This window comes from Melanotaenia boesemani, chromosome 22, assembly GCF_017639745.1.
Source record: "Melanotaenia boesemani isolate fMelBoe1 chromosome 22, fMelBoe1.pri, whole genome shotgun sequence".
Lineage (NCBI taxonomy): Eukaryota > Metazoa > Chordata > Actinopteri > Atheriniformes > Melanotaeniidae > Melanotaenia > Melanotaenia boesemani.
This window is the reverse complement of record NC_055703.1, coordinates 29,033,265-29,053,435: the sequence shown is the minus strand read 5'-3', so window position 1 is coordinate 29,053,435 and position 20,171 is coordinate 29,033,265. Positions and strand designations below refer to the sequence as shown.

The window sequence follows — 20,171 nt, the reverse complement described above, 5'->3', positions numbered from 1 at the left end:
GTGCCAGACCTCACACAGCTGCATGCAGCAGCACGGGGCCAGCCTCCCTGGCTGCCCAGCAGCTATCTGCAGGCTCCGGCGCTTCTCCTTGTTTACTTGAGATGTTAATCTCACAATCATCTTCTGTCCAGAGTCGGTGGGATTCCCGAAATAAAGCCAAAAAAGAAATAAGGAGAAGAACATGTATGCTCCTGTCACACGTCTGTAAGATGTTTGTGGAGAGGTGTTTCTGACCCCTGCATCAATATTATGAGTAGAAAATATACACACAGCAGAATGAGATGTTATTCATGTTTACCTTTTTGTTATGATATGAATGAAAAAGGAATTTATATAAACTTTTCCCTCCCCTTCCCTCCCATCTCTCCTGGGGAGGCTGGGTTCATCTCCAGGTCGGGTCCTCTACCAGTGTCCTTGGATCTGGAGGGTCCTCCAGTATCTTAGCTGTTCCTAGGACTGCTCTCTTCTGTCTGGAGATGTCTGATGGTTCTCCAGGTATCTGGTGGAGACACTTCTCCAGTGTGGGGGACACGGCCCCCAGAGCTCCGATGACCCCTGGTACTACTGGTACCTTCACCTTCCAGGCTTGGTCAAAGTCAAAGTCAAAGCTTTATTGTCAGTTCTGCAGCAAACAGGACAAACAGAATTAAATTCAGGTTCTCTTAAACTCGGTGTGATGAAAGACAAGAATGAAGTAAATAAACAGGAGGGTGAACAGACGGGTGTTTCTGCTTATAGAGCAGCAGACTGAGCCAGTGGTCGAGCGGTTGGACCGATATGCAAACTGGAGGGAGTCCAGGGAGGGTGGGAGGACAGACTTTCTGTGCTGCAACACCAGCCGTTCGAGGCACTTCATAAGAACGGGAGAGAGGGCTACCGGACGGTAGTCGTGGAAACAGGACGACTTCTTCGGGACAGAGACGACGGTGGTGGTTTTGAGGCACGTGGGGACGACAGCCTGGCTCAACGAGATGTTGAAGAAGTCCATGAAGACATCCGTGAGCTCCCCGGTCCCTCAGCACACGACCAGGTATGTTATCAGGACCAGAAGCTTTACAAGCATCGATCCTGCTGAGTGTCCTCACACTGTCCGGGGACAGCGTCAACACCTTGTTCACCAGGAGGGGGCGGAGACTTCTGTGCAGGTGTGCTGTTGTGTGCTTCAGAACGAGCGAAGAAGTCATGTAGCAGAGAGGTGGAGCTGTCACAGGTCTGCAGGGGGGTTGTAGTCCATTGTTGTATGTATTTATTTAAAAGGAACAGGACAAGAAGACATTGTTCCAGTTTCAAATGCAACTGATGCCATGTCCACAGGCCATCTAGCTAACAGCTAATTTGCAGACCACGTCTCTGAGACAAAACAAAGAGGAGAATTAAAAATACAAACAATCAGACACAAACTTGAACATTAAAACATACGATGCATATAATACAGAATATTAACACTGGTAATAAAGTGGCTCTAATGGGATTTAAGCCATTGTTTTACTTTACAGGTAAATGGTTTTAGATCTGGGAGGGCTTTTAATTCGGCAGGTTCCAGATCTGAGGGCCTTTTACCGTGAATGAGCTCTGGCAAAACGTAGTCCTACATCTGGCTGGTCTACTGTCACGCTGGCAGCCCCTTGTGGTGACGCCTTGGGTTTGATATGTTTGAATTGTGTTAATTATGATTTCTGGGGCAAGACCATTAACACATTTAAAAATTAATGTCATCAGCATACAGCTGGCTCTCAGCCTCTGTGCAGATGTTTGGGAGTTCATTGATGTAGAGACAGAACAGCAATGGACCCAAGATTGAACCTTGTGGTATCCCCATTTTATATTCACGAGGAGCCGATATAGTGCCACTGATTTTTACACTCTGTATCCTAGACTCCACATATGATGTAAACCAGCTGAGAGCTTGTTGATAAAAGTGAATTTTTTTAAGTTTATGCAAAACTTTGTCATGGTTTACAGTATCAAAGGCCTTTCTTAGGTTCAAAAACACTGCTCCAACCACATTCCCCTTGTCCAAACTTTTCTGATGGTGTCCGTTAAGTAGCAAGTTGCCATTTCAGGAGGATAAAAAAATATTATTCTGCTCAAGGTAATCTATTGCTTGTGTTGCTATGGTTTTTATCTATTACCTTTGAAATTATTGGAAGGATTGGCCTATAGTTACAGGGTTGGTCAGGGTCTCCAGATTTAAAAATTGGGCTTATTGTTTTAAATTTTGAGGCAATTCCCCATCGACAGATGAACCAGGTGGGTTATGGGACCTGTTAGAGTGTCTTTATGGTCCTTAATAAAGTCAGAATCTAATCCAAACATATCTTTGGCCTTAGAATGTTTTGGTTATTGATTATTTGTTTAATACTAATTTCAGTCATTTGTATAATAGAAAATGTGTTTGCTGTGCAGCTTAACTCTATTTTTTCTACTGGCTTGAAACATGCTGCTATTTGTTCCACTGATGCCACAAAGTAGGTTTTAAGTGAGGTGGTAATTTCCATGGGCTCAGTGCACAGCATACCACCAACATTTAATTGTGTTATGCTTCTATGTTCTTGTTTTGCTTCTTGTCTGGTTTATGTGTGTGTTTCCAAAGAACTATTCCCCCCAGATTCTTCCATCAAATGCATGAAGCAGTTTTAGTTTTTCTTATTTCACTTACTACTTTATTTCAAAGACTTTTGAAAATTGCATTTTCAGTATATAGTTTTGTTGCAATTGATTTCTTAAATGCTAGATCCCTTTTTTCATCCGTTGGCATATTTCATTGTTAATCCAAGGTATAGACGACGTTTTCTCCTCAGTTTAATTCTCTTTGTGTGTTTCTGAATTACTTGTGCCGTTCTATCCGTGAGCGTATTTGTTCAAGTTATCCGTTTGTAAGACTGAAAATAGGCAAATCCTTTTTTTGAATTCCTTTTATTGTTTTAGTGGTTGAGCTGTGAAAACACACTGCAGACGTTTCTCTGTCAGGTTTCTAGAGATTAAAGTTAAGCTGTGATCTGAGAGGCCAGTCATCACATTATATGTTCCTGTCACACACTCTGGCTTCAATATTAAGTCTAGAAGTGTTTTACTTGTTCTCGTTAGTCTTGTTGGGCCTTCAGTTAGTTGATATAATTTATATTTTGATGCTACTGCTTTTAGCTTTTGTTTACCATATTTGTCTGACCAATTTATATTAAAATCCCCCAACATGATTAACTCTGTCATATTTTAGCTGTTTCAACAATTCATCCAAATTATGATAAAAACACACATTATAGGAAGGCGGATTATAGGAAATTACAATATTAAAATTCGTTCTTGGTGACAGGACAACCTTTAAAATTCTATATCGCAAGAGTCAACTTTGATTTCTGTACATTTAAAAGTATTTCTAACAACTGTCAAAACCCCTCCTTTTCCATTTGTCTATCTTTACGGAAACAAGCATATCCGGGGATCCATCCATCCATCCATCCATTCTCTTCCGCTTATCCGGAGTCGGGTCGGGGGGGTAGCTGCCTAAGCAGGGAAACCCAGACTTCCCTCTCCCCGGCCACATTCACCAGCTCATCCGAAGGGATCCCGAGGCGTTCCCAGGCCAGCCGAGAGATGTAGTCTGTCCAGCGTGTCCTGGGTCTGCCTCGGGGCCTCCTTCCGGTGGGACGTGCCCGGAACACCTCACCAGGGAGGCGTCCAGGAGGCATCCTAACCAGATGCCCGAGCCACCTCATCTGGCTCCTCTCGATGTGGAGGAGAAGCGGCTCTACTCTGAGCCCCTTCCAGATCACCGAGCTTCTCACCCTATCTCTAAGGGAGAACCCGGCCACCCTGCGGAGGAAACTCATTTCGGCCACTTGTATTCGAGATCTCGTTCTTTCGGTCATTACCCACAGCTCATGACCATAGGTGAGGGTAGGAACGTAGATCGACCGGTAAATCAAGAGCTTTGCCTTTTGGCTCAGCTCTCTCTTCACCACGACAGACCGATGCAGAGCCCGCATCACTGCGGACGCCGCACCGATCCGCCTGTCGATCTCTCACTCCATCCTTCCCTCACTCGTGAACAAGACCCCGAGATATGTAAACTCCTCCACTTGGGGCAGGACCCCATCGCAGACCCGGAGAGAGCACTCCACCCTTTTCCGGCTGAGGACCATGGTCTCGGATTTGGAGGTGCTGATTCTCATCCCAGCCGCTTCACACTCGGCTACGAATCGCTCCAGTGCGAGCTGAAGATCACATCCCGATGAAGCCAACAGAACCACGTCATCCGCAAAGAGCAGAGACCCAATCCTGAGGCCACCAAACCGGATCCCCTCCACACCTCGGCTGTGCCTAGAAATTCTGTCCATAAAAGTTATGAACAGAATCGGTGACAAAGGACAGCCTTGGCGGAGTCCAACCCGCACCGGAAACGATTCTGATTTACTGCCGGCAATGCGGACCAAGCTCTGACACCGGTCGTACAGGGACCGGACAGCTCTTACAAGCGAGTCCGGCACTCCATACTCCCGGAGTACCCCCCACAGGAGTCCCCGGGGAACACGGTCAAATGCCTTCTCCAAATCCACAAAACACATGTAGATTGGTTGGGCAAACTCCCATGCCCCCTCAAAGACCCCAAAGAGGGTGTAGAGCTGGTCCACTGTTCCACGACCGGGACGAAAACCACACTGCTCCTCCTCAATTCGAGGTTCGACTATCTGACGGACCCTCCTCTGCAGCACCCCTGAATAGACCTTACCGGGGAGGCTGAGGAGTGTGATCCCCCTGTAGTTGGAGCACACCCTCCGGTCCCCCTTTTTGAAGAGGGGGACCACCACCCCAGTCTGCCAGTCCAGGGGGACTGTCCCCGATGTCCACGCGATGCTGCAGAGGCGTGTCAACCAAGACAGCCCTACGGCATCCAGAGCCTTAAGGAACTCTGGGCGGACCTCATCCACCCCCGGGGCCTTGCCACCAAGGAGATTTTTAACCACCTCAGCGACCTCAGCCCCAGAGATAGGCGAGCCAGCACCAGCTACCCCAGACTCTGCTTCCTCATCAGAAGACGTGTTGGTGGGATTGAGGAGGTCTTCGAAGTATTCCCTCCACCGCCTCACAACGTCTCGAGTTGAGGTCAGCAGCCCCCCATCCCCACTGTACACAGTGTTGACGGAGCACTGCTTTCCCCTCCTGAGCCACCGGATGGTGGACCAGAATCTCTTCGAAGTCGTCCGGAAGTCATTCTCCATGGCCTCTCCAAACTCCTCCCACGCCCGAGCTTTTGCCTTAGCGACCGCCGAAGCCGCGCTCCGCTTAGCCCGCCGATACCCATCAGCTGCCTCTGGAGTCCCACAGGCCAAAAAGGCCCGATAAGACTCCTTCTTCAGCTTGACGGCATCCCTTACTGCCGGTGTCCACCAACGAGTTCGGGGGTTACCGCCACGACAGGCACCGACGACCTTACGGCCACAGCTGCGGCTGGCCGCCTCGACAATAGAGGCACGGAACACAGCCCATTCAGACTCAATGTCCCCCGCCTCACCCGGGACTTGGTTTAAGCTCTGCCGGAGATGGGAGTTGAAACTCTTTCTGACAGGGGACACTGCCAGACGTTCCCAGCAGACCCTCACAACACGCTTGGGCCTGCCAGGCCTGACCGGCATCCTCCCCCACCATCTGAGCCAACTCACCACCAGGTGGTGATCAGTTGACAGCTCCGCCCCTCTCTTCACCCGAGTGTCCAGGACATGCAGCCGCAAGTCCGACGACACGACTACAAAGTCGATCATCGAACTGCGGCCTAGAGGGTCCTGGTGCCAAGTGCACATGTGGACACTCTTATGTCTGAACAAGGTGTTCGTTATGGACAATCCATGACGAGCACAGAAGTCCAACAACAAAACACCACTCAGATTCAGATCAGGGGGGCCGTTCCACCCAATCACGCCCCTCCAGGTCTCGCTGTCATTGCCCACGTGAGCATTGAAGTCCCCCAGCAGAACGAGGGAGTCCCCAGAAGGAGTGCTCTCCAACACCCCCCCCCCCAAGGACTCCAAAAAGGGTGGGTACTCTGAACTGCTATTTGGTGCATAGGCACAAACAACAGTCAGGACCCGTCCCCCCACCCGAAGGCGGAGGGAGGCTACCCTTTCGTCCACCGGGGTAAACCCCAACGTACAGGCGCCAAGTTGGGGGGCAATGAGCAGGCCTACACCTGCTCGGCGCCTCTCACAGGGAGCAACTCCAGAATGGAAGAGGGTCCAGCCCCTCTCGAGGGCAGTTGTTCCAGAGCCGAAGCTATGCGTCGAGGTGAGTCCAACTATATCTAGCCGGAACCGCTCAATCTCGCGCACCAGCTCAGGCTCCTTACCCGCCAGAGAGGTGACATTTCACGTCCCTAGAGCTAGCTTTTGCAGCCGAGGATCAGACCGCCAGGGTCCCCGCCTCTGGCAGCTGCCCAGCTCACAATGCACCCGACCCCTATGGCCCCTCCCGTAGGTGGTGAGCCCACGGGAGGAGAGGCCCATGTCTCCCTTTCGGGCTGAGCCCGACAGGGCCCCATGGGCAAAGGCCCGGTCACCAGGCGCTCACCTCCGTGCCCCACCTCCAGGCCTGGCTCCAGAGGGGGGCCCCGGTGACCCACGTCTGGGCAAGGGAAACCTTGGTCCTTGTTTTTTCATCATCATAAGGGTTCTGTGAGCCACACTTCATCTGGTCCCTCCCCTAGACACCTGTTTGCCATGGATGACCCTACCAGGGGCATACGCCCCCGACAACATAGCTGCTAGGATCGTCAGGACACACAAACTCCTCCACCACGATAAGGTGGTGGCTCATGGAGGAGCATATCCGGGGATATCAATCATATTTGAGGGGATATTAGGATTTAACCACGTTTCACTTAAAGCCAGAAAGTCCAGGTTTGAGTCTGTAAGTGTTCCACTTGATCCCGCTCAGAAACCAGACTTCTTCTATTTAAGTTCCTTCGGCTTACAGTTATGATCCCAGATTACTTTGGCGTAGTTAACAGTTTGGAAGTACCTGCACTTCTGTTGTTTTTCTGCTGGCCACTCCACCGGAGGCGCCGGTGTCACACGCACACAGCCACCACCAACCACGGAGAATCCAGAGAGCACACCGCCACCGGACTGACGCCAGAGCCACAGAAACCTGGCCCTGACACCGCAGGCTCCGAAGAAGGAAACACCACACCGGTCCGGCCACACGCCGCCACCGCAGATGGAAACAGAGCCGCTGAGGTGGGTCGGATGAGCTGATGGGGCTGCTGTTGTCATGCTGAATAGTATTCAATGAATACTCTACCTCTGGTGTCATGTTTGGACCAGGATTCAGCTCTATATCGCCTGCCAATGGCAGAGTAATGACTAGTTGAAGTAGTTTCAGATTTGACTTATTTGTCTGTCTCTCCTCGTGCGTAATTGGAACAATCTCAGCTTTTCCATTGTGTAGAAGTTTGGAGTAGATGAGATGTTGGCTCTGGGAAACCATTAAGCAGACGCTATCGTTGTTTCTTTGAATATACTGATGTCTCATTAGAATCAGGAATGTTGTTGTAATTCTGTTACATCATCAGTGCACTTGGTGATGTAGGCAGTGACGACACATGTGCACTCCTGGAGATCTGTGTTGTAGGTAGGGCTGCAACTCTTCCTTGAGTCCTTGGTATTTCTCCAGGTTCCTTCTTCCTGGTTTTTCCATCGGTGGGGATGGGATCACTACGGCTTTCCTTTGCTGCTTATCCATGATCACAATGTCCGGTTGGTTGGCCTCCACCATGTAGTCGGTCTGTATCTGGAAGTCTGGTGCTGGATTGTTTCAGAGGCCTCTTTGCAAAGCCTGCACCCCGGGTCCTGCCTGGTGTGGTAGACCTGGAGTCCTGCCTGGTGTGGTAGACCTGGAGTCCTGCATGGTGTGGTAGACCTGGAGTCCTGCATGGTGTGGTAGACCTGGACTCCTGCCTGGTGTGGTAGACCTGGAGTCCTGCCTGGTGTGGTGGACTTGGAGTCCTGCATGGTGTGGTGGACTTGGAGTCCTGCCTGGTGTGGTGGACTTGGAGTCCTGCCTAGTGTGGTAGACCTGGAGTCCTGCATGGTGTGGTAGACCTGGAGTCCTGCCTGGTGTGGTAGACCTGAAGTCCTGCCTGGTGTGGTAGACCTGGAGTCCTGCATGGTGTGGTAGACCTGAAGTCCTGCATGGTGTGGTAGACCTGGAGTCCTGCCTGGTGTGGTAGACCTGAAGTCCTGCCTGGTGTGGTAGACCTGGAGTCCTGCCTGGTGTGGTAGACCTGGAGTCCTGCCTGGTGTGGTAGACCTGAAGTCCTGCCTGGTGTAGTAAACCTGGGGTCCTGCATGGTGTGGTAGACCTGAAGTCCTGCCTGGTGTGGTAGACCTGGAGTCCTGCCTGGTGTGGTAGACCTGAAGTCCTGTCTGGTGTGGTAGACCTGGAGTCCTGCCTGGTGTGGTAGACCTGGAGTCCTGCCTGGTGTGGTAGACCTGGGCCTCCATTGTCCTGGTATTGAGGACTTGCTCCTGTGCTGCCATGGTTACCGCCTCTGTGCTGTCCTTCAGTCCAGCCCTCTCTAGCCATCGGTAGGACTTGTTCTTCACCACTTCAGCTCTCTGTCGGAGGTACATCCCATGCAGGGCTTGTCCTCCATGATGGTTCCTCCATTTCATTCTCCTCCAGGTTCCGTTGTCTGAGACACTCAGTGCTTCATCCCTTGGGTCCATCTTCCTGATGTATTCATGGAGCCTGGCTGTTTCATCTTGGATAGCGGCCCTGATGTTCATCTTAGCAGAGTCTTTGCTGGATATCTGGCACTGTGATAGTAACTGGACTTCGTTCAGGGAGGGTCCACTCTTAGTTCTTTTAATTCTTAATTGTGTGGTGCGACATGGCTCAGCAAGGTAGAGCGGTCGTCTTGTAACCAGAGGGTTGCCGGTTCAATCCTCAGCCAAGTCGAGTTCATGTGGAGGTGTCCTTGGGCAAGACACCGAACCCCTAGTTGCTCCTGATGGGTCGTGGTCGAGCGCCTTGCATGGCAGCTTCCGCCATCAGTGTGTGAATGTGCGTGTGAATGAGTGAATGTGATGTATCATGTAAAGCGCTTTGGGTATCATCCCAGGTACAGAAAAGCGCTATATAAATACGGACCATTTACCATTTTAATTCTGTGCTTCGCTGTAACATGATTTCTCCTTCTTCCATACGTTTTTCCAAAAACTGAAGAATAAGTGGCTGGTTCTGGTGTCAGTTCTTTCTCCCACACTCGGTCCTGTGGATCAGTGTCTGTAGGGGTGTTTATAAGGGCTGTGAGGGTCTGTATGGGGGTATATTTAGGGAGGGCACACATGTTGTTGATCAGTCTGACAGCCATTGGGAAGAAGCTTTCCAGCTTCCTGCTCATCCTGCATCTGATGCTTCTGGATCTTCTCCCAGATGTGGTGGCAGGGGTGATGGGGTCCATAGTGATGGAAGTGGCTCTGAGGGTGCAGTGCAGCTCGACCAGTTTTATCAGGGGGGGCAGTGGCACCTACAATCCTGCTGCCATCAACTCTGCACAGTTTTTCTCCTCAGCAATGCAAGATCCAAACCAGGAGGTAAAGCCAAGGGTTAAGGAACTTTCTACTGAGCCTCTTTAGAAAGTAGGGAGGTGTGTGGGAGGAAGTCCAGCTTTTCTGAGTTTACGGAGGGACTGCACTGCTGTTCCTTTCTGATGACAGCAGCAGTGTTGGCGGCTGGGAGCTCCGTGGCCGTCCATGGGGCTGTTTTAATATTACATTACAGGTTCTGTGGACCTGGTTTTCTGCCTGTAATCAATCATAACTACAACCCGCCTGTTCAGGGTCAGGGTCCGAACATGAACCCTGACCATACAGGGCAGGATGGAGATGTCCCAGACAGGAACTCGGACATGGACAGGAACTCTGAGACGTCTCGGACGGGAACTCAGCGATGTCCCGGACGGGAACTCTGACATGGACGGAAACTCTGAGACATCCCGGACGGGAACTCGGACATGGACGGGAACTCTGAGACATCCCGGATGGGAACTCAGACATGGACAGGAACTCTGAGACGTCTCGGATGGGAACTCGGAAATGGACAGGAACTCTGAGACATCCCAGACCGGAACTTTGAGATGTCCCGGACCGGAACTTTGAGAAGTCACGGACAGGAACTCAGAGACGTCCCAGACAGGAACTCTGAGACGTCCCGGACAGGAACTCGGAGACAATCAGACTGTGTGAGGGACTGAACAGGGACCTACTGGATTACCCTGAGGAAGATGTTTGATGCTGCTGATGTGAATTTATAAAAGATCCACATCGGAGTTCCTGCACATCTTGAAGGGATTCAGGTTCAGACTCACCACAAACAAAGCACCTCTAGAAAAGATAAAGCTGTGTCTGAAGCTCCCACCACCACAATCCTGGCATTGATGGCGACCCTTGGCTCCAGCGTTAACTTTCTGCTGATGAGGCCCAGAGCAAACGGAGTCTGAGAGGAACAGAAAGAGCTGGACGTCACATTTTCATCCAGAAATAATTCAGGAAATGTCTTTGTGAGCCACTCGGTGAAAGCAGTTTTCCTCATTTATAATTCAGACACGCACCAGGACTTATCTGCCGGCAACATCTTATTGTTTCTGGAACATTTTTTATCTCCAATTCTACAGGTGGAACATTGTGAAGAGCCACATTAAATAGACGCATCAGCTGATTCAGATACTTTCCATCAGGCTTCTAGACCAACTGGGACATCGTCTGAGACCAGCAGACCCAAACACATTCATAAACTTCACTTATTTTCCACTGGTTTTACGGAGAAGACTGCTTCATCGGCCAGTTATTTTGTTAATCAATATTTCTACAGATTCTAGCTACCAGAGCGTGACTGGGTTGTTAGTATAAAAATAAACCTGATGTGGTTTCATGCAGGTAGATGTTAGATATCAACTTTTCTCCAGTCAGTGGAACTGAGTTTTGATGGAAATCCAACTGAATATGGAGACATAGCATTAGCTTAATATCTAGATTTAAGTCTCATTATCCATTTTAATACTTTAAAAGGATTGAAATCACATTCTAGACAGAATCAGCTCATCTGCTTCTCCCCTGAAATGAAAGTAGTTTTATACTCTGTAGAGCGCAGCTCTGAACTTTGTCCAGTGGAATAAATAGAAATCATTAACAGGGACGTCTATTTTTGTTAAAACACAAAAGTTCTTTTATAAACATTATTTTTGAGGTAACATCATGGGACTGAGACCAGGGGATTAAGTGTGTGAGCTGATGAGCGCTTTTCTAGAATAATTAAACCGCCCAGAGGTTTCGTCTCCCTGTGATCTGAGGGAGATCATTTTCCATAATTAGGCAGATTGGCCCCACAATGCACCTTGTTGGATGAAAACAGCATTGATCTAACAGAACGGGGGAACTCAGGGCTTAGTGTGATTCACTTGTTTCCAGGAGGACCTGTGAGCTTGACGTCTGGCGCATACGGAGATGTTGCTGCTCAGGGTTTGGTGTGAACATGAAGGAGCTGATGGAGTTTAAATGAAGAGTTTTAGTGATATCATACCCCACTCTGCTGGGGAACATATGGAGTAAGTGTTAAATGTAACCCAGTAAATGTAACCCAACCTGATAAATAGCGTTGATCATGTCCCTCTGCACCGCCCACCAAGCTGGTGCCTCTCACACCCAGCTGGAGCACCACCCACCCAGCAACTAGAAAGAAATATTATTTAACTCTAAATAAACTGCTACCAGTCTCAGATGTATCTGTACATGTTTATTTTATAAATTAAAACAAAAGACTACATTACTGGCATCATTACTGTCATCTAGCAGACGCTTTTCACCGCTCTGGGATCGAACTTCGATCTCCTCCAACTTTATTGATAGAACACTTTACAAGCCGCTACAGAACAAAGTTCTGAACAAAAGATAAATGAAAGAGTAAAACATGGAAGGCTGCTGGTTCCCATCTGCTACCATTACATAAACACTTTTTAATTAGATGCATATAACTGAAGCAACCATGTGATGTCATGTTTCTACTGGTTAACCTGCCGGGGTCCTCTCGCCTGATAACCGCTGGGCCAGGCTTCCCCGCAACCCTGAACTGGACCTAGCAATGTAGAAAACGGATGAAGGAATGAAGCTGCAGGGACCACAGATGGAAATGAACCACTAACTACTATCTTGCATATTTATGTGGAAATGTTCATTAATACACCTGATCCTCTTCTTAAAAAAATAAATTACAATAAATAGAAACTGGAAATTGTTGGTTTCTGTGCCTGAACCGCTCGTTGAAAAGGAATCTGAAAACCCCTCCTCTGTTCTTCCACTGGATCTTCGCTCCAGCTGATTAGATAAGAAGGAAAAGTGAACCGGCCAAGGCCAGTTCACCTGTACAAGACGAGTCAAAGTGCTTTACATGAAACATTAGAGGCTTCCCTGGTCTGAGTCCAGCGCTGCTCCTTGGTCTGAGTCCAGCGCTGCTCCCTGGTCTGAGTCCAGGACTACTTCCTGGTCTGAGTCCAGGACTACTCCTAAGTCTGAGTCCAGGACTGCTCCCAGGTCTGAGTCCAGGACTACTACCAGGTATGAGTCCAGCACTGCTCCCAGGTCTGAGTCCAGGCCTGCTCCCAGGTCTGAGTCCAGCACTGCTCCCAGGTCTGAGTCCAGGACTGCTCCCAGGTCTGAGTCCAGGACTGCTCCCAGGTCTCAGTCCAGGACTACTCCCAGGTATGGGTCCAGGACTGCTCCCAGGTCTGAGTCCAGCACTGTTCCCAGGTCTGAGTCCAGGACTACTTCCTGGTCTGAGTCCAGGACTACTTCCTGGTCTGAGTCCAGGACTACTCCTAAGTCTGAGTCCAGGACTGCTCCCAAGTCTGAGTCCAGGACTGCTCCCAGGTCTCAGTCCAGGACTGCTCCCACTTATGGGTCCAGGACTGCTCCCAGGTCTGAGTCCAGGACTACTACCAGGTATGAGTCCAGCACTGCTCCCAGGTCTGAGTCCAGGCCTGCTCCCAGGTCTGAGTCCAGGACTGCTCCCAGGTCTGAGTCCAGCACTGCTCCCAGGTCTGAGTCCAGGACTGCTCCCAGGTTTGAGTCCAGGACTACTCGCAGGTCTGAGTCCATGACTACTCCTAGGTCTCAGGCCAGGACTACTACCAGGTATGAGCCCAGGACTACTCCCAGGTCTGAGTTCAGGACTGCTCCCAGGTCTGAGTCCAGGACTACTCCCAGGTATGGGTCCAGGACTACTCCCAGGTCTGAGTCCAGGACTGCTCCCAGGTCTCAGTCCAGGACTACTTCCTGGTCTGAGTCCAGCACTGCTCCCAGGTCTGAGTCCAGGACTGCTCCCAGGTCTGAGTCCAGGACTGCTCCCAGGTCTCAGTCCAGGACTACTCCCAGGTATGGGTCCAGGACTGCTCCCAGGTCTGAGTCCAGCACTGTTCCCAGGTCTGAGTCCAGGACTGCTCCCAGGTCTGAGTCCAGGACTACTACTAGGTAGGAGAACAGGACTACTCCCAGGTCTGAGTCCAGGACTACTCCCAGGTCTGAGTCCAGGACTGCTCCCAGCTCTGAGTCCAAGACTGCTCCCAGGTCTGAGTCCAGCACTGCTCCCAGGTCTGAGTCCAGGACTGCTCCCAGGTCTGAGTCCAGCACTGCTCCCAAGTCTGAGTCCAGGACTGCTCCCAGGTCTGAGTCCAGGACTGCTCCCAGCTCTGTGTCCAGGACTGCTCCCAGGTCTGAGTCCAGCACTGCTCCCAGGTCTGAGTCCAGGACTGCTCCCAGGTCTGAGTCCAGCACTGCTCCCAGGTCTGAGTCCAGCACTGCTCCCAGGTTTGAGTCCAGGACTACTCGCAGGTCTGAGTCCATGACTACTCCTAGGTCTCAGGCCAGGACTACTACCAGGTATGAGCCCAGGACTACTCCCAGGTCTGAGTTCAGGACTGCTCCCAGGTCTGAGTCCAGGACTACTCCCAGGTATGGGTCCAGGACTACTCCCAGGTCTGAGTCCAGGACTGCTCCCAGGTCTCAGTCCAGGACTACTTCCTGGTCTGAGTCCAGGACTACTCCTAGGTCTGAGTCCAGGACTGCTCCCAGGTCTGAGTCCAGGACTACTTCCTGGTCTGAGTCCAGGACTACTCCTAGGTCTGAGTCCAGGACTGCTCCCAGGTCTGAGTCCAGGACTGCTCCCAGGTCTGAGTCCAGGACTACTCCCAGGTATGGGTCCATGACTACTCCCAGGTCTGAGTCCAGGACTGCTCCCAGGTCTCAGTCCAGGACTACTTCCTGGTCTGAGTCCAGGACTACTCCTAGGTCTGAGTCCAGGACTGCTCCCTGGTCTGAGTCCAGGACTGCTCCCAGGTCTCAGTCCAGGACTACTCCCAGGTATGGGTCCAGAACTGCTCCCAGGTCTCAGTCCAGCACTGCTCCCAGGTCTGAGTCCAGGACTACTACTAGGTAGGAGAACAGGACTACTCCCTGGTCTGAGTTCATGACTACTCCAAGGTCTGAGTCCTGGACTACTACCAGGTATGAGTCCAGGACTACTCCCAGGTTTCTGGCTTGGTTGGTAGTTTTGAACTTTGCTGTTTAAAGCTGAGAACTGGAGTTTAATTTTTCTTCTTTGGATCTAAAAACTATTATTTTAGTTTAGTCTTCATGTAACTGAAGGAAGTTCTGACCCATCTGATCTTTAATCTGATCCATGCAGGTGATCAGACTGTAGTTTCCTGGTAAGATGGTTATGTAGATGTGTGTGTCATCAGCATAACTGTGGTAACATGTTTAGTTGTTTCCATAATGTGAGCGAGTGGCAGCATGTAGATGTTGAACAGCAGTGGCTCCAGGATGGAGCCTTGGGGAACTCCACAGGTTATTTTGGTTCACTCAGATTTATAGTTACCTACAGACACAAAGTAGTTCCTGTCTTTTAAACAAGACTCAACCCAGTTAATAGCAGTTCCAGAAAGTCCAGCCCAGTTTTCCAGCTGGTCTAGTGAGATGTTCTGGTGGACCGTGTCAAATGCAGCACTAGCTGCATAAAGCTGCTGGACTTTATATCAGATCTCCATCCAGGAAGTCGCTGTTAGTTTATGACTTCATCATTTCTCCAGTTTAGATTGTGGTTTCTAAAATCCTGTTTTTAATCATCTGGGGCCGGTTGTTCAAAGCATTTAATCCGGATAAAAGCTATCCGGCTTTGGGAATCCCATTTGTTGGGAGGCAGATCATGTAATCCATCTTACTTTTACGGGTTGTTCAAAGCAACACTGGATTGGATCACCTTGATCCAGAATCCTGTTTTTCAGGATCACCAAACCCGGATTTCCAGCATGTAAAACAACGTGGGCTTGCGGCTGCGTGAAGAAGAACGGGTAGACGAGCGGTAGGGGGTCACACACAGGAAACCATGAACATCTACTTCCATAATTTTACGACTTCTCATCGGAGCCACAGCACAATCCCTAATCCGCTAACAACTCCACTGTGCATATTTCAGGAATGTCTTAAATAAAAAAGTGCAACGTCCCTCTCTGTCAGGATGTTAATGATGACCAGAGCCCTGCGTGGAGGCCCAACATCTGGCTTTCTGTCAGAATAAAGGACGGATGGCATCTGTAGTGAGGGATTTCTTTTCTGATTATGCAGCGATGGATAACAGGAACGTTTTATTTGTTTGTTACTGGATTGTTTGGGGGTTTATTCCGTGGGGACATGATGATGTGTTTTATTCCTGCTGTACGAAGCTGAGACAGGAGCCTGTCCCTGTTTAACCACTTCATCCCTGTAACGGCTACACAAGCCAGGAGCAACATACCAACATGAGCTCTGCAGCGAATAAAATGTTCCATTATTTGATCAGCTGTTAGGTTGCACCGCATGCTCTTCCTAAAATCCACCTTATAATCCCACCCTCTGCTGGGATCAAGGATAATCTGGGTTTCTTGGATCAAAGTTATCCGGAGCCGACTCAGAAGTTCCAAACAACCCAAACTGAAAGATAACAACCAGGACTGGACTACGTGATCCAAGACAATTTCGGAATCCAGATATCCCTTTGAACAACCCATTTTCAAGATTTGATCCAATCCGATAACCGGAATCCAAACGGATTATGTTGGAACAACCGGGCCTACAGACGTCCAGGACACAGAGCAGATTTATTGATGAATTTTCTGGATTATTGTCGGTTATCTGAACTGATTTTAACCATTTTATCTGAACATCCACATGGATAACATAGATAACAGAAACAAAGCCTATGTAGCTATAGCACTGAGCTGTGAAGGCCAGAGAGCTGCATCTATCTGGAATGATCCAAAAGAACGTCAACAATTCTCTGTTTGCTACGAATGAAAACTTCCAGTTTTAGCCCACAGCTCCTCTCCACTGAGAAATAAAACCAACTTTTTTAGCCAAAACATTAAAACCATTAGACAAAATATTAATTCCACACAGTCACAAGAAAACTAGTCTGTGTCTAAAACCTGGAAATAATTCTGATGTTATGTCACAGTTTAATGTGGTGAATTTAAACATTCTCCAGGAAACAGCTGGTATCTGAAACCAGCAACATGAACTCTGGACATGATCCCATCCTGCACAGGAACGATAACGCTGTGTAACCGAGGTGAGGGAGCAGTGTTGTAGGTCTGATGGAGAGTATTAAAGATTTCAGTTTAGACTGAGTTTGAGTCTGTGCACGGCGAGTGTGCACAGCGAGTATGCACGGTGAGTGTGCACAGCGAGTATGCACGGCGAGTGTGCACAGCGAGTATGCACGGTGAGTGTGCACGGCGAGTGTGCACAGCGAGTATGCACAGCGAGTATGCACGGTGAGTATGCACAGCGAGTATGCACGGTGAGTATGCACGGCGAGTGTGCACAGCGAGTATGCACGGCGAGTGTGCACAGCGAGTATGCACAGCGAGTATGCACGGTGAGTGTGCACAGCGAGTGCATACAGGACAGAAAACATCGAATCCACTGGACTTGAAGGAAGGGAGGGACACGTATGATGAAGGAAACTGAAGGAGGGGAGAAGGTGGATCCATAGAAGATGATGAACAATAAAAACTGATTTCTAAGGCTGAGTTTGATTTTCTCTACTTTAAATCCCAACGTCCTCCTTTTATGTTACACCACGTTGTGGTGAAATGGCTCCTCAGAAACAAGGTTTGATCCACCTGAATCGTCTTGTGTTAACTAGTTAACTAAACGTGTTTTTAGACTCCTCCTCTCTTTACTCTGTTTAGAAATAAGTTTAATGTGAAATATGAAGAGGAGTTTTCAGACAAACCAAAAACAGTTTAAATAAAGTTTCAGTTTTGATGCCTTTTATCCTTCCACACATTTTCCTTCTGATGCAGCAGGCGCTAGAATCCCTCAGCTGATCTACATCCTGTCTTCCAGGTTCTGCTGAGCCCACCTGCTCCTCTGTCAGAAGCCCAGACGGCGAGTTGATGCCAAGCTCCTCCAGCGGGAAGATAATCTGCTGTCGAGGGCAGACGGGGACAGCACACTTCAGGGCAACATCCAGAGGGTGGACGCAGGAGCCCTGAGAGGAAAAGGAGGACATGGTGAGCTCAGAGAGACATGATTCTGGCTGGAGCCGACCAGCTCCCTGGTTAGCTTCGGCTCCCTCGTCATCGTGGTTTGTGGAAAGTAACTATCAGAGGAAGGGAGCCTCTACATGACATGGAAATGCACTGCCCAGACCCCGGGGACCCCAGAGACTGCAGAGGGACAGCACATGTCCTGCTGAGGGCTGCAACACATCACCAGACCTGAACGTCGCTGATCAGGTCTGGCTCCATCTGGGATCAGGTCTGATTTTAATTTGTGTAAAAACCAAAGACAACCTGAGAGAATAAAGCTAATCATCATCCTGCTGAGCTAAAACTTACCCCCGTTAACCCCATGAAAACCTGTTTACCCCATTAAAACTAGTTAACCCCATTAAAACCCGTTAACCCCATGAAAACCTATTTACCCTGTTTACCCCATTAAAACCCGTTTACCCCATTAAAACCTGTTTACCCTGTTTACCCCATTAAAACCCGTTAACCCCATGAAAACCTGTTTACCCCATTCAAACCTGTTTACCCCATGAAAACCTGTTTACCCTGTTTACCCCATTAAAACCCTGTTTACCCCATTAAAACCCGTTTACCCTGTTTACCCCATTAAAACCCTGTTTACCTCATTAAAACCTGCTTACCATGTTTACCCCATTAAAACCCGTTAACCCCATTAAAACCTGTTAACCCCATTCAAACTAGTTTACCCCATGAAAACCTGTTTACCCTGTTTACCCCATTAAAACCCTGTTTACCCCATTAAAACCCGTTTACCCTGTTTGCCCCATTAAAACCCTGTTTACCCCATTAAAACCCGTTTACCCTGTTTACCCCATTAAAACCCTGTTTACCTCATTAAAACCTGCTTACCATGTTTACCCCATTAAAACCCGTTAACCCCATTAAAACCTGTTAACCCCATTCAAACTAGTTTACCCCATGAAAACCTGTTTACCCTGTTTACCCCATTAAAACCCTGTTTACCCCAAGAAAACCTGTTTACCCTGTTTACCCCATTAAAACCCTGTTTACCCCAAGAAAACCTGTTTACCCTGTTTACCCCAATAAAACCCTGCTTACCCCATTAAAACCCATTTACCCTGTTTACCCCATTAAAACCTGTTAACCCCAAGAAAACCTGTTTACCCTGTTTACCCCATTAAAACCCGTTAACCCCATGAAAACCTGTTTACCCTGTTTACCCCATTAAAACCCGTTAACTCCATTAAAACCTGTTAACCCCATTCAAACTAGTTTACCCCATGAAAACCTGTTTACCCTGTTTACCCCAATAAAACCCTGTTTACCCCATTAAAACCCATTTACCCTGTTTACCCCATTAAAACCTGTTAACCCCAAGAAAACCTGTTTACCCTGTTTACCCCATTAAAACCTGTTAACCCCATGAAAACCTGTTTACCCTGTTTACCCCATTAAAACCCGTTAACCCCATTAAAACCCGTTAACCCCGTGAAAACCTGTTTACCCTGTTTACCCCATTAAAACCCGTTAACCCCATGAAAACCTGTTTACCCTGTTTACCCCATTAAAACGCATTAACCCCATTAAAACCCGTTTACCCCATTAAAACCTGTTTACCCTGTTTACCCCATGAAAACCCGTTTACCCCATGAAAACCTGTTTACCCCATGAAAACCCATTTACCCCATGAAAACCTGTTTACCCCATTAAAACCCTTTTACCCCTTCAAAACCTGTTTACCCCCATTAACATCTGTCTGACAGTCTGAGGGTCCCTGTGGGCTCACCTCTTGGTCAAGGGGGGGTGGGTAGACTCGGTGGTGTAGGCAGGACTTGTGAGCCAGACGCAGGACCTCTTTAAAAAAGTGTTTGGTGAAGTGCTGGAAGCAGCGTTTGAGGACGAAGTGGCGAAGGAGAGCGTGCTCCTCGTAGCCATGGTGGCTGAAGTAGATGAAGTTCTCCAGGTAGTAGTGGCCCCGGAGGTACTCCAGGTCCTGACACACAAACAGTTTTTAATGAGGACTTCTTCTCCACTCGTCCCTTCCGACAACCCAGCAGTGATGCTGGCTCCTTCATTTCAGCCTGACCTCAGCTCCACCTTTAAAGTGAAGTGATTAAAACATTTTCTCTTCACTTTTCTGACAATTTTTACGCTTTCCCTTATCTCGTTTCCTAAACTGTGCATCCTTAGTTCCTCTCCTCCTGGCCAGAGGAGATGAGAACAAACAGGAGGAGGCTTTACAGCCATCTTTTTAAACCTTCCCAGAACAGGTCCTCAGTTTTAGACATGCTCCAACATATCAAGGCCCGTCCTCATGGCCTACGAAGGATGGGCCTGTTAATTGCTGGGATAGGCTCCAGCTTCCCTGTGACCTTTAAGTGGACAGTGCGGTAAAAGGGCTGGATGAACCTCCTCATCAGCTCCTCTGCAGCCTGTCAACAAGCTGTTTATTTTATCCAGGTGAGCTGAAGTAGGGTGCAGCGCAGCAGGTCCTGAGGACCTGGGCCTTCACTTATAATCACTGCGTACACTCAAAACGGGGCCTGAAAGTGCTGCGCGTCACTTTCTGCACAAAGGCTGTGATTTCTAG

At 49.0% G+C, this 20,171-nt stretch overlaps 1 protein-coding gene across 2 annotated transcripts in view; it reads right to left on the bottom strand.

Annotated features, from left to right (window-relative positions):
- cfap61 (cilia and flagella associated protein 61) overlaps window positions 1-20,171 on the bottom strand; it is a 54,499-nt gene that overhangs the window by 18,268 nt on the left and 16,060 nt on the right. For both annotated transcript variants that reach the window (XM_041975383.1, XM_041975381.1), the window contains exons 13-15: window positions 19,368-19,574; window positions 17,449-17,577; window positions 10,364-10,491 (exon numbers count right to left, since the gene is read on the bottom strand). In XM_041975383.1, coding sequence (XP_041831317.1) covers window positions 10,364-10,491; window positions 17,449-17,577; window positions 19,368-19,574 — 464 coding nt within the window. The remainder of the gene's footprint in view (window positions 1-10,363; window positions 10,492-17,448; window positions 17,578-19,367; window positions 19,575-20,171) is intronic.